The sequence below is a fragment of the Oncorhynchus masou genome, chromosome 29 (assembly GCF_036934945.1).
Source record: "Oncorhynchus masou masou isolate Uvic2021 chromosome 29, UVic_Omas_1.1, whole genome shotgun sequence".
In the NCBI taxonomy this organism is placed as follows: Eukaryota; Metazoa; Chordata; class Actinopteri; order Salmoniformes; family Salmonidae; genus Oncorhynchus; species Oncorhynchus masou.
The window spans coordinates 59,613,996-59,627,538 of record NC_088240.1 but is presented as its reverse complement, the minus strand read 5'-3'; the positions used below and the strand labels follow the sequence as shown (position 1 = coordinate 59,627,538).

Here is a 13,543-nt window from a genome sequence, read left to right as displayed (position 1 = left end):
TTATGTCATATTTGATTATTTTTACATTCAGAAGAAGAGCCAGGGAAAATAGTCTTTCAAGGCAGGGTTTATTTATCCTGCCTGGGAGATATACGCAGGAACAGCCAGAAGATGGTGCTGTGCAACCAAAAATGGACCTGGGTTTTGCTGATGGGTGAGCCTTATCCTAGTATCACAGAGCAGGCGTTTACCGTTTTTTAGATTTGTATCCCATTTGATATTTTATAACTACCTAGCAAACACGGACATTTCATCACTGCAGTTGATAGGGAATAAGGTTTACAGTGTTCAAATTCCATCGGGGTAATGGTCTGTTTACTGCATTCTATTCTAATTTCTATGGTCCATATACCTGCTGCAAAGTATGGCTAATTGTTGTTTTAGCCATTAAAAAGCCATTGTTTGAATGTTCCTATCAAGAGTGTTTTGGAATTGAATTGAGCGAACCAAACAGCCTCTAGAGGTCTACTAAAGGAGTTGTGCGGGTGTAAAATGTCTCTTCTCCACTATGAGAGGATTATTTCCTCGGTTATCGTATTCCAACGCATGAGGACTAAACATTAGAGAAGGCTGAGAGAAACCTGTGGGGGGCTGTTAGCCCCTGGTCGATAACCATCACTCAGCCAAAATGATCGCCTTGGTCAGTGGTGCATCCGAAATGAAGACCAGAAGCAAAGGAACAGGGCACTAAACTGACACCCTGCAACAAAGCAGTTAGCCATCTAATTTGCCGGAATATTCTGAAATAATAACTTTTTTTGTTTTCAGAATCACAAGCTTGAAATGGGTATGGTCTAATTTATTCAAATACCTATGTTTAGCTTTTTAAATGAACCAGAAAATCAACTGTTATTCCTGGTTGTTTATCAAAGTTAGCTGACAAACTCATTGATCCTGCTTTAATGCCTCTGGTTCCAACTCTGACCGTAATGGAATTGGACTGGGGTAGATGCCAATGTCAGTGATAGATTATTGATTTGCCTGTGGATTACATTTACAAGCATGCAATTGTCACACATAAGCCACACATCTAAACAATGGGATTCAGAATCCCCCAACTGCCACTGCTAAATAGATTTTGTGCCAGAAGGTTCACCATCCCTTTGGAAAACTCAACATTCTTAATTGAAATGGATTCAATTGAAAAAGAAGAGTTGGATAATCTGCTAATGGGAGAATGGATTGAGATTCATGTCAGTCGGTCGTTGTTCTGGGGTAGTTTTTCATATCCGTCTCGAAGGACCATGACAAAGAGAAGGGGGCAATAGACACATGCTTTACCAGTTCTGGTCCGTAAGAAGTTAGTGATGATCATTAGAAACCATGAGAGTTCAAGGACCACAGGAGTAACGCCCCTTCAGTCATCACCAACGCACAGAAGACCGACTGCACCATTCGAGGGCAGCCACAACAGCCCCAGCACGCAACCCCCGAGGCAACCTTTGGGTGGAAATACATGGGGGGTGCTCACGGGGGCAAATGAAATCTTTAAAAAACAGGATGGGGTAAATGTGATCTAAATAAACAGGATGGGGTAAATACGATCTGAATAAACAGGATGGGGTAAATACGATCTGAATAAACAGGATGGGGTAAATACGATCTAAATAAACAGGATGGGGTAAATACGATCTGAATAAACAGGATGGGGTAAATACGATCTGAATAAACAGGATGGGGTAAATAAGCTCTAAATAAACAGGATGGGGTAAATACGATCTAAATAAACAGGATGGGGTAAATACGATCTGAATAAACAGGATGGGGTAAATAAGCTCTAAATAAACAGGATGGGGTAAATACGATCTGAATAAACAGGATGGGGTAAATACGATCTGAATAAACAGGATGGGGTAAATAAGCTCTGAATAAACAGGATGGGGTAAATACGATCTGAATAAACAGGATGGGGTAAATACGATCTGAATAAACAGGATGGGGTAAATACGATCTAAATAAACAGGATGGGGTAAATACGATCTGAATAAACAGGATGGGGTAAATACGATCTAAATAAACAGGATGGGGTAAATACGATCTGAATAAACAGGATGGGGTAAATACGATCTGAATAAACAGGATGGGGTAAATAAGCTCTGAATAAACAGGATGGGGTAAATAAGCTCTGAATAAACAGGATGGAGTAAATTAAAGTATAATTAAACAGGATGCCTTTGGATGTTCTTTGTATCTAATTGGCTGTTTGTGGAGAAAAAATGGTCAATATCATAGTTATTACCAGCGGTTAAAACAAATCGGGGATCGATCATGTTGCAACTTGGAAATTCCATCCCGCGATGTCAGAAGTCAATGCTGCTAATCTGGCTCTCGAGGATCAAGGCACGGCAACTGTCAGGATGAAAAACAAACAACAATTGACAGTGAGCATTTTAGTGACTATTTACAAGTTATAGCAACATAGGAGTCTATTGAAATCTCCAGGGAAAAACACAACATCCTTCCTTTTGATCTTACCAAATACAACATGATGAGCAAAGTAAATTGTTCCAGACATTTTTGTTTTCCTTCCTTAATGAGACCTCGCAACCGTCGGATCTTCTGTCGAAAGGCTCTGGGAGACATTAGCTACTCCACATCAAACTAGCTGAAGATAACTCTTCCCGAAGCATCAAATACAGCAACCTATAACATCGACACATCAACCCCTGGGTCACAACAAGCCACTCCGCTGTAAATGGTTAAATGAGCAGAATATAGGAAATACAACGAGCCCCTAGTGTGTAAACCACTACCCCTGGACCAGATGAAAATAAAGGGCAGCCATTAATAAACTGGCTGCTGGTTCTCGTCAGCCTATCAGCCAGACATGCCTGCAATACAGACAGGCCTGCCACTACACAGCTCAGGACAGACGGCAGCACAACATGCTGGGAGGAACTATCTGGGCCTACCTATCATGAAAGAGAACGTTCAACCCTATGGCGTTGTGAACTTTTCGAGTTTAGGAAATCAATCAAGTTCCTACTTTTGGAACAAACTGTGAATGCTTGACTTAGTCTAATTTGATGTACCCTATATTTGTTTTTGACACTCAGAATTAAACCCAGATTGTGTTGACTGCCTTGCTAAATTTGAACTTGCATCCTGGCATAGCACTGCCAATTCACATTTGGAGTGTGAGATGGGTCATTCCACCGATTCTGTGCTTTTTTGAGAAATGTAACTTGAAAAAAAAGAGAGATTTAAAAAAAATCACATTTAACATTCTGTGATAATAAAGAGCTCATGTTCAACTTTGTAAAAATGTTTTTCCCATCAAGAGGTTAAATAAATAAGGACTATAGTAAGTGCCGAATAAAATCCACTCAGAATTTTTGTTAAACAGAAAACCCAAACATTTGGCAGCAGATCCACAAGGTCTGCCATGAGAGGTGACTGTATAGTTCCCTTAAGGAAAAGTACCTTTAGTAAATCCGCTTTCTCTGTGAGTGCTTCCCATGTCTGGAATACACTGCCATCAAACATACATAACTGCACCACATATCACACTTTCACAAAATGCTTGAAGACATGGCTAAAGGTCACTCAGATTTGTGAACATAATCCCTAGCTGTGTGTTGCCGCTTTCCATGTTGTCTGTTGTCTAGCTTGTGAGGTGTGGAAACACTTTGTTGCTTTTATGAATTTTGTCTTGCTGCTTTTTGTTCTATGTCTTGCTTGTCCTGTTGCTCTGCGTGTGCTCACTGCTCAATGATTGTCTATATTGTAATTGTTTTTAATAACCTGCCCAGGGACTGCGGTTGAAAATAAGTCGGCTGGCTAAAACCGGCACTTTTACTGAATCATTGATTTAATGTGCACTGTCCCTGTAAAAATAAAATAAACTCAAAAATAAATAATCTTAAATCATCCCAAAATTCCCTTATGACAAGGAATCAAAATCAAATCAAATTGTATTGGTCACATACACATATTTAGCAGATGTTATTGCGGGTATTGCGAAATGCTTGAGTTTCTAGCTCCAACTGCAGTAATATCTAACAAGTAATACCTAACAATTTCACAATGCACTCAATACACACACACACACATCTAAGTAAAGGAATGGAATTAAGAATATATAAATATTTGGATGAGGAATGTCAGCGTGGTACAGAATAAGATAGAATAGAATACAGTATATACATATGAGATGGCTAATGCAAAATATGTAATCATTAAAGTGACTAGTGTTATATTATTAAAGTAGCCAGTGATTTCAAGTCTGTATATTGTTACGACTTCCGCCGAAGTCTGTCCCCCTCCTTGTTGGGCGGCGTTCGGCGGTCGACGTCACCAGCCTTCTAGCCATCGCCGATCCACGTTTCATTTTCCATTTGTTTCGTCTTTGTTTTACGCACCTGGTTTCAATTCCCCAATTACATGTTCATTATTTAACCCTCTTTTCCCCATGGTTTTTGTGCGTTTGTTTTATGTATTTCGGTCCTTTTGTGTGGGCTTGGTATTACTACATGTATTTGGTAATTTTGAGTAAAGTTACTTTTATTACTCATCTCTGCTGTCCTGTGCCTGACTCCTCTGCACCAGCTACACCCAGGCCATTACATATATAGGGCAGCAACTTCTGTGTTCGTGATGGCTTTTTAACAGTCTGATGGCCTTGAGATAGAAGCTGTTTTTCAGTCTCGGTCCCAGCTTTGATGTACCTGTACTGACCTCGCCTTCTGGATGATAGTGGGGTGAACAGGCAGTGGCTCAGGTGGTTGTTGTCCTTGATGATCTTTTTGGCCTTTTTTTATTAGATTTTTTACTTTAGTTTTATTTAGTAAATATTTTCTCAATTCTATTTATTGAACTGCATTGTTGGTTGAGGGCTTGTAAGTAAGCATTTGACGATAAGTGATACACCTGTTGTATTCCGCGCATGTGACAAATAAAATGTGATTTGATGTGTTGTATGCAACAGGGAGGGGCAATTGAATGCAAACCGAAAAGTTTAAACCGTTAAAACATTTCTTGCATGTCTATGGGTGACAGGGTTGACGTGTGATGCTCCTCCCGCTCAGTTTTCCACCAGAAAATGGCCAAAAAGAATAGAACCAGCTCACCTGCTCTTGAACTACAATCTGACTATTAGATGTTCAATGTTTCCTTAAAAAAATATATATTTTAAAAGGAATAGTTTCACCATTATTAAAACGGGAGTTCCGTTCACATAACAGGGTTGACTTTAAAATGAGGGACAGACGTAAAGGAATCACTAATCACAAAGGAATAGAAATTACTTTGTGAAAGCAACGAAATACCCAGGGCTCTACAATTATGGTGAAAACTTGGGGACATTTTGGGAATAAGTGGGTTAAAATATTCCTAGAATTCACAGAGGGTGCATGGAGGGACATTTATAAAAATAAATAAAAAACTTTAGCAAGTCCTTTATTCATATTGAAAATCAGATGTATTGAATTATCCTTGTGGTCTATTTTAAACATATAGACCGTATAACAGGCTTTAAAAAATGAAATATTGGTGCACAATTTCTACTTAAAATATGAAAGGGACACAAAAGGCACTCATTTCGTGGAATGACCAAAATATGCATAAGGGGCCTAGACCGAAGGCAGCGACTCATTTAGGTTCCATCAATCTGTTCATTCATAATGCCGCAGCTAAATCGCCATGACTCATTTGCTTGTCAAACGGCTTCCCGTGAGGATCCACAATGCTCTCTAATATAGTGGGACAAGATAAATGTGCACCATTTGCATGAATACTTCTGTATATTTCCTCTTGATCACCTTTTAATGTTGGGGGTAGGTGTCCTTCATGTGGAATAATACCGTAGGCTGTTGAAGTCATTTTTATTTCCCATCATTTCCAAACATAGCCGAAGGGATGGAGTGAAAATAATTTTCAGGGTTTTATTTGTCATTCCTGGAATACCCCTCTGGGTGCTACTTTGGAGCCAGTTAAGTTTTATTGTACTTTTGGACATAAAAACAAAAACTTTTTGTAGGGCAGTCGGGGGCAGAGCGAGCACATTCTCTGAATGATACACATTGATGTGCAGTGAGGTTGCAAGGTCAGTGAGTCTAGAGGAAGCCAGGTCAACAAAGTGATGTCCAATGAGATGGCATTCATCCAGACCGGCTCAATGCCATGGCAGCAAGAGACCACATTTCCAAAAGACATAGGCAAGAGCAGCCAGAAGATGGTGCTGTGCCCTATCCTAGTATCACAGAGCAGACCTTTTAGAATGAGATTCCCATTGTATTCCACTGGTTTGTTTGATTGAGAACTGACTGGCTCGCACATAAGGATATATAACCACTGCAATTAAGAAGTAATATGGTTCATTCTATTTGCTTAATGGTCTGTTGGCAATAGCATTAGTGGTTTGCAATTGCATTTGGACATATTTTTCATTTCCATGGTCCATATACTTGCTGTAATGTATGGCTGGCTAATGGTTGTTTAGGTACTAAAAACAGTAAGCCATTCTCCTCAAAATAATGTTTTTAGAAATTCATTTGAGCACGCTAAACATGCACTGGACTTCAGCAGAGTTCCCAGCTTCTCAGTTATCTCATAGTCCAGCGTGTAGTAACCTGAATGAATAGGCCTGTAGACTAACATCTATGTGCTATTCGTTGTCCACTAACTATCCTGACTCACCGACCATTTTAGATCAGCGTGTTGAGATTTGCACATGGTCATGAATTATCAACATATACAGTAGGCTTAGAAATCCCTGACGTAAGACCCGTCCTTGGAACATCTGGACACACAACGGTTAGATGTCTGCGCAGCCACAGTCATGTTATGAATCGCACAATGTTGGAGAGATGAAGGACTTTCCGACTCTCTCACAACATCTGCATTAGGTCAGTTTGTCCTACACCAACCATCTCCTTTAGTTCACCCTCTGTAGTTGTCCTGACGTTCAGCCCTGGCTGGCACCTCTCACTCGTTAAGACTGTGCCGTCAGCACTACTATCTCTTTTACTCCCCACGGGATTGATTGGCGTAGTTGAGCTGCAAACATCAGACGTGCTCTATATCCATTAGTTCCAGTGTCAGGGTTCTTTTTGCCCGGGTGCTTAAAAAAAGAAATAGCAGCAGCTGTGATATTATTAATCCAGAGAACACTGGCACAGGCCAATACGTCTCCACAACAACACTGTTTGATGCATTAGAATGAGCACAACACCGAGATGGACTTTTTCATTTGTACCTCGCTTGAACAATGACTAAAACCTTGCATCATTGGTAAAGGAATGATGAACGTTTGAATACGAGAACAAGGCGTACGTCTTCTAGTCAAACAGAAGAATAGCCCGACTCTGGAGGATAGACGTATTGATGGATCATTAAATAAGCATCAATTGTAAAGTGATGTCCGCATGCCAAATCATAGATCTAAATGTAGAGGAACAGGGATAAGGAAGGTTAACAAGCAGAAGACTCTATTCTTTCTATATTATAAAGAGGTTTCTTTCCTGATGACGTTTATTTAATTGTAAAGACGTGGAAACGACGTTGATTCAACCACTGTGTGCCCAGTGGGTAATGATTATAGAGGACAATATGACTCCCCTCTAAAGTGAGGAATGTAAGTCCAGTATGTATTTTCTGCGCACTAGTGATCCAATGTGGTCCTTATTGAGCCAATAACACTGGTTTCCATATGTGTCAAGGCTGTTTTGTGGATCACCAACATTCAGTATGATTGACGTGATATCCATGCAGCGAACCCATCCACTCAGAACTGTACTGTTTCAACGATGAGAGAGAAAGCAAAGCACAAAGAAATGTACTTCCAAGGACACACTGAATGATACATCTGCTTGCAATGAGAGAGCTGGGAGTGTGTTATATATCTCGTTTATCCTCATGATAAACTAGCCTGCCACTGACATACAGATCTCCATGCCAAGTCAGCTGCAACTCGTACCATTGAGACACATTGGTAACATTTCACTTGACTCCCAGTGTCATAACATGGTAATAACCATGTCATATGTCATAACAGCTGACGTAACTTGTCATAATGTGGTCATAACACTGTCATGACCATTTATATTTACACCTGTTGTGACATGTTGTGTTAATTTATGTCTGATTATGACACCTTTATGAACGTCTGGCAACCCAAAGGTTGTGTGTTCGAATCTCATCACGGACAACTTTAGCATTTTGGTTCATTAGCAACTTTGCAACTACTTACTACTATTTTTAATCTACTTTGCAACTACTTTGCGTGTTAGCTAACCCTTCCCCTAACCCTAACAACCTTTTAACTTAACTCATTACCTTAACACTTAGAGCTAGCTCTCATTAACGTTAGCCACCTAGCTAACATGAGCAACAACAAATTGGAATTTGTAACATATCGTACCACAACCCACTTCGTAACATGTACGAATTTCAATTTGTAAAATATTGTACGAATTGAAATTTGTAACATCATACGGAATGGATGATGAGATTCACAAATTCATATATACCATACAAAATATAATATATCATACTAAATGGAGTGTCTCGGATTTACCTACAGAATAATACGAAATGCTCTGAGACCACGTTGCAAAGAAATACATGGGGTGATTTTAACAGTTCATTCTCCTCTTTTGCTTTCCTCGCTGTATATTACAAGCAGCTAGTCTGATTGAATTACACCTACAGTGGGATGTGTTGACAGGCAGACTCTGGGGTCAAATAGAGTGTGAGAATTACATAAACAACTGCTCAACACACAATTTAACCTTATCCAGAGCCCAATGCCACTTAAGCAGATGTACCCAAGATTCTCCAAACCAAACATTATTAGACCCAGAGAGAGAGAGACTATAATATGTATTTTTGTTCTCCATGCAGTATAGGTGTCCTGTAAACTCTCTGATGGTGCTCCCCACACCCTTCCCATCTTCCAGTTGGTTGGATAGTGCTGTGCATAGCTCTTTAGTTAAAGCTACCACCATGTTAATTGGGACCATTTATCTTATTTTGTCTCTGGACACCAGCATGTCTGCAATTTATCATCTGCTCTCCCCTCTCTTATATGCAGAGATACAACTTTCCAAACTTTTAGCATGTGATTAGCATACTGTTCCTATGCAACAGAAGCAGTACAATTCTTCATTACACATCCCATGTTGAATCTGGTCAATGTTATTACCTTTCATATTAGATGTTGGCTTATGTCTATAGACGTACACATCATTTTGGCAGTCTATTCATCATAACGACTATTTTGGCTACTCTGAGTTATTAATGCATGGAGTGTTGACCGGTGCAATGAATTATTATGTCCCAAAATAAATAAAAACAACTAAATGGCAAAAAATAAGTTAATATCTACAATCGTATTGATATATATATATGCCCCACCCAATTGGTAGGCTAAAATTAGATTATCCAATACTGCATTTTTGGGAATAGGACCCACAGCCCCTTTGGTTCATAATTGACTGCCCAGAGAGCCCGATAAACCCCCTGCTGCTGGTCCTCCCGTCGACTGTGGATTCGTATGCCTTTGCGGTGTCTCCAGCAAGAGAGCCCGAACAACCCACTCGGTTGAGCAACAGTATTCGTTTCACTCTAGCCTATATTTGATGTATTCTTTCTCCCCCTCTGCGCTGTTGGCGAGCAAGCGGGCGAACACTGTACAACAAGGGTGCGCACGAGAAGACAAGCCATAGACGGCGGGTGGAAGACACGATGCGTTGATGGGATTGAACTGCAAGCGGCACTATTTCTCTTAGATGGTTGTCATTTAGTCTACATTCGACGGATTTTTGGAAGCTAAAACAAATTCGAGCGCGTGTGCGACACCGTATTCGTTCACCTTCGCTGTGTGGGTTGTGTGCTGCGTAATTCAGAAATGATGAGAGACTGAAGAACGTGCCTATTTCTAACGGACGGTGGCGGCATGAATAAATATACGTTTTCATACAGCAGCAGCATCCGCCTACCTTACAGGATACAAGACCAGATGCTTGGGTTTCTCCGGTTTTACACATCATTCTGTGACCTGCAACGGGGACCGCTATGAACGAACCTGCCGATAAAGACGCTCTATGCATGCTTTTACCATCCGGTGATGTTTTTGTTCAATGATGGGCACGCCTTGGAATAATGAAGATACGATCAACTTTACTTTGGCTTTGTGATGGGTGCATTTTAGGATCAATAGGCTACGTAAAGTAACGAAACGTCTTGTCATTTTAGCGTAGATTCCGCATATTCCGTTATTTTACATCCATAGATTTGAGTGCGGATTACGGAAACACAAGTGGCATTTATTATAAACCTGTCTTTTTCTTTGTGAATGTGAGATATTGAACAATAGAAAACTTAAAATGCCTATGCTATGACTGTCATAACCTATACCTGCTAATGTAAGCCTCACGTTATTGATCTCATTGCCAAACGTGATCGCAAAATTTGAAAGGTAAACTTTACCTATGCCGGTCCAATCGATTGCACGATAAGGAGAGTTGTGGCGATCAGTTTGTCACGGGGGTGTGTTTTCAGCCCCTCATATCAACTTTTACACATGAAACAAGACACATAGGGAAACTTCCCAGCAGAGATAGTGTTAGAGTTGAGTGTTGTACAACCATTGTAGCCTATAGACTACTGCTGAATAAGTTAAGGCAATCATAAAGAAAAACAATTTCAATGGTTTTCCGAAAGTTGCCCGGTGTGTCAGCATCGGGCATGGGTCTTCGCCTATCCCAGAAATTCGTCTTTCTACTTTTTCTCTCGGGCTTGGTAACTCTGTGTTTCGGGGCCTTATTCTTCTTACCTGACTCTGTCCGTTTGAAACGTATTTTTCTCTCAAAGACGGAGAGCCAACCAGTAACGGTAGGGTCTGAGAATGATGTAAGGGAGCATCTTAAGAAGGGCGCAAAGGACCCTGAACATCTCCGGGGCATCACCTCGGCCAAAGGGGAGACGAGCACAAAACTCAAAGCCTTGAGCCGCAAGCCCTCTGTCACCAATGAGGCTAAAACGGATAAGAAAGTCGTTGGCGGGGAAGCGTTGGAGGACATGATGCTGTCGAGGTCTAAAACAGAGTCGGCTTCTAAGGATGAGAAAGTGACCTCGTCTTCTAACCAGGGTGCCAACACGGATACTTCTTTCGATTACAACAAGTTTAAAAAATGTCTGCTAAAGCCGCCCTTGGGGATCGAACATGGCAAGCCGAGCGACCCTCAGACCCTTCAGCGTCGGGAGAAAGTCAAGGAGGTAAGATGATAAGCAGTCACAGTGTAATGCAGTTATCTACACCACAGATGGGGGATCCCTGTCCTAAGCTGTCAAATCATTGCAGACCAATTGTCACAATGCGAAATGCCACTGCAATGTAATACAAGTAATCGACATGTGCAGTAATTACGCATCAAGCTGCTTCAGGGTTTTTTAATGTGGCCACTGGCCAGAAGGAGGGTTCACTTCCCAATAATATGGAAAAGATGTTCTGTACATGCTCCCTATGGTCTTTGATGAGGTTTTAGGCTAGACATCTTAGTCACACAGATTGTTAGTGACTATGCAAAATGGAATGCGTCATTGTTAGTGCATAACAATGGTTATAGATATGAGGCATTGAGGGTAATGAATGTGATTTTATGGTCTCTCTCTCTCACACACACAGAGACAGACAGCACTGTCTACACACCAACTGCTATTATGTTTGTCTAACCAACTTGCTCAGGACTACCTCCAGGGGTATGGCATCAGCCTGCTGTTCAGCTCAGTGAAGTTCAGTAATGCCTGAGAGTGAGAGCATATGTCTGTACTGTATCACACATCCTCACCGACTCAGGGCAGAGGAGACGGGGGAGAGGAGAGAGGAGACGGGGGAGAGGGCAGAGGAGACGGGGGAGAGGGGAGAGGGGGGGGAGAGGGCAGAGGAGACGGGGGAGAGGGCAGAGGAGACGGGGGAGAGGGCAGAGGAGACGGGGAGGGGCAGAGGAGAGGGGGAGAGGGCAGAGGAGACGGGGGAGAGGGGGCGGAGGAGACGGGGGAGAGGAGACGGGGGAGAGGGGAGGGGCGGGGAGAGGGCGGAGGAGAGGGGGGGAGGAGAGGGCGGGGAGAGGGCGGAGGAGACGGGGAGAGGGGAGAGGACGGGGGAGAGGGCGGAGGAGACGGGGGAGAGGGCAGAGGAGACGGGGAGAGGGCAGAGGAGACGGGGAGAGGGGAGGGAGACGGGGGAGAGGGGAGAGGAGGGGGAGAGGGGCGGAGGAGACGGGGGAGGGGGGAGGAGAGGGGAGAGGGCGGAGGAGACGGGGGAGAGGGCGGAGGGGGAGAGGGCGGGGGAGGGGGGAGAGGGCGGAGGAGACGGGGGAGAGGGCAGAGGAGACGGGGGAGAGGGGCGGAGGAGACGGGGGAGGGCGGAGGAGACGGGGAGAGGGCGGAGGAGGGGGGAGAGAGCGGAGAGAGGGCGGAGGAGACGGGGGAGAGGGCGGAGGAGACGGGGGAGAGGGCGGAGGAGACGGGGGAGAGGGCGGAGGAGACGGGGGAGAGGGCAGAGGAGGCAGGGGAGAGGGCGGAGGAGACGGGGGAGAGGGCAGAGGAGACGGGGGAGAGGGCGGAGGAGACGGGGGAGAGGGCAGAGGAGACGGGGGAGAGGGCAGAGGAGGCAGGGGATAGTGTTGGGACAAACAGGCAGTGTCCAGTATGCATGGATGGCTTTGGGACATTGCATGTGACAGGGATGTGGCATGCTGTCATTTCCACTTACTCTGTTGTCACCCTCTCAATGTCCTCACACGCCTCTCTTCTATCTGGGGGTCATGTTGTTAAGTGATCACCAACAGTCCCACACCATCATCACACCATCATCACTAACGTTTTGTCCTAGTATTGAATCAGTGGGAAAGTCTAGTCTAGTGTGTGTTTCCGTTGCACTAACCTTGAAACCAGCACTGAATGAATCACTCCCCCCCCCCAAATTTTTTTTTGTGTGTTTTAGAAAAGCATAGAGGTTAACAACTATCTGGCTGGTTCTAGTGGTTGGCTATCTACAGTATAGCATAGTTCAGGGATCCCCAATTACATTCAGCAATGGGCCAATTTTTCCTTGAGCTGGTGGTCGCTGGGCCGGAACACCGTTATAAATCATTTGTACACTGCAAATTGACCACAAGAATCCCAAACAGATATAGTATCTGACAAAACCTTGATTCCGTTGGGATACGATCACATATGCCTCTCTATTTCTGCGTGGGAATACTTGGGACCATATGTCCTAAATTACAATCACTTTGAGCTTCTGGTGATTTTACGGTCTTTTATGTCTGACAGCGGGCCGCCTATTGGGGAACCCTGGAGTGGTATCTGTTCTTGCTGTTTCCAAGTGTTACATGAGATTCCACAGTTTCAGCCCATTTGGCAGAGTTCCAGAACCATCGTCTCTATTCCTGGTGCTTCACATTCCCAATGCCAATCCCATGGGTGTATCCCAAAATGGCACCCTATTTCCTACACAGTGCACTACTTTTGACCAGAAACCTAATGGGCCCCGGTCAAAAGTAGTGTGCTGTGTAGGGAATAGGATGCCATTCCAGAT

At 43.2% G+C, this 13,543-nt stretch overlaps 1 protein-coding gene across 1 annotated transcript in view; it reads left to right on the top strand.

Moving 5' to 3' along the window:
- Positions 1-9,482: 9,482 nt before the first annotated feature.
- Positions 9,483-13,543, top strand: part of LOC135520121 (mannosyl-oligosaccharide 1,2-alpha-mannosidase IA-like) — a 216,354-nt gene continuing 212,293 nt past the window's right edge. The window contains exon 1 of the mRNA XM_064945459.1: positions 9,483-11,217. Coding sequence (XP_064801531.1) covers positions 10,648-11,217 — 570 coding nt within the window. The 5' untranslated portion in view covers positions 9,483-10,647. The remainder of the gene's footprint in view (positions 11,218-13,543) is intronic.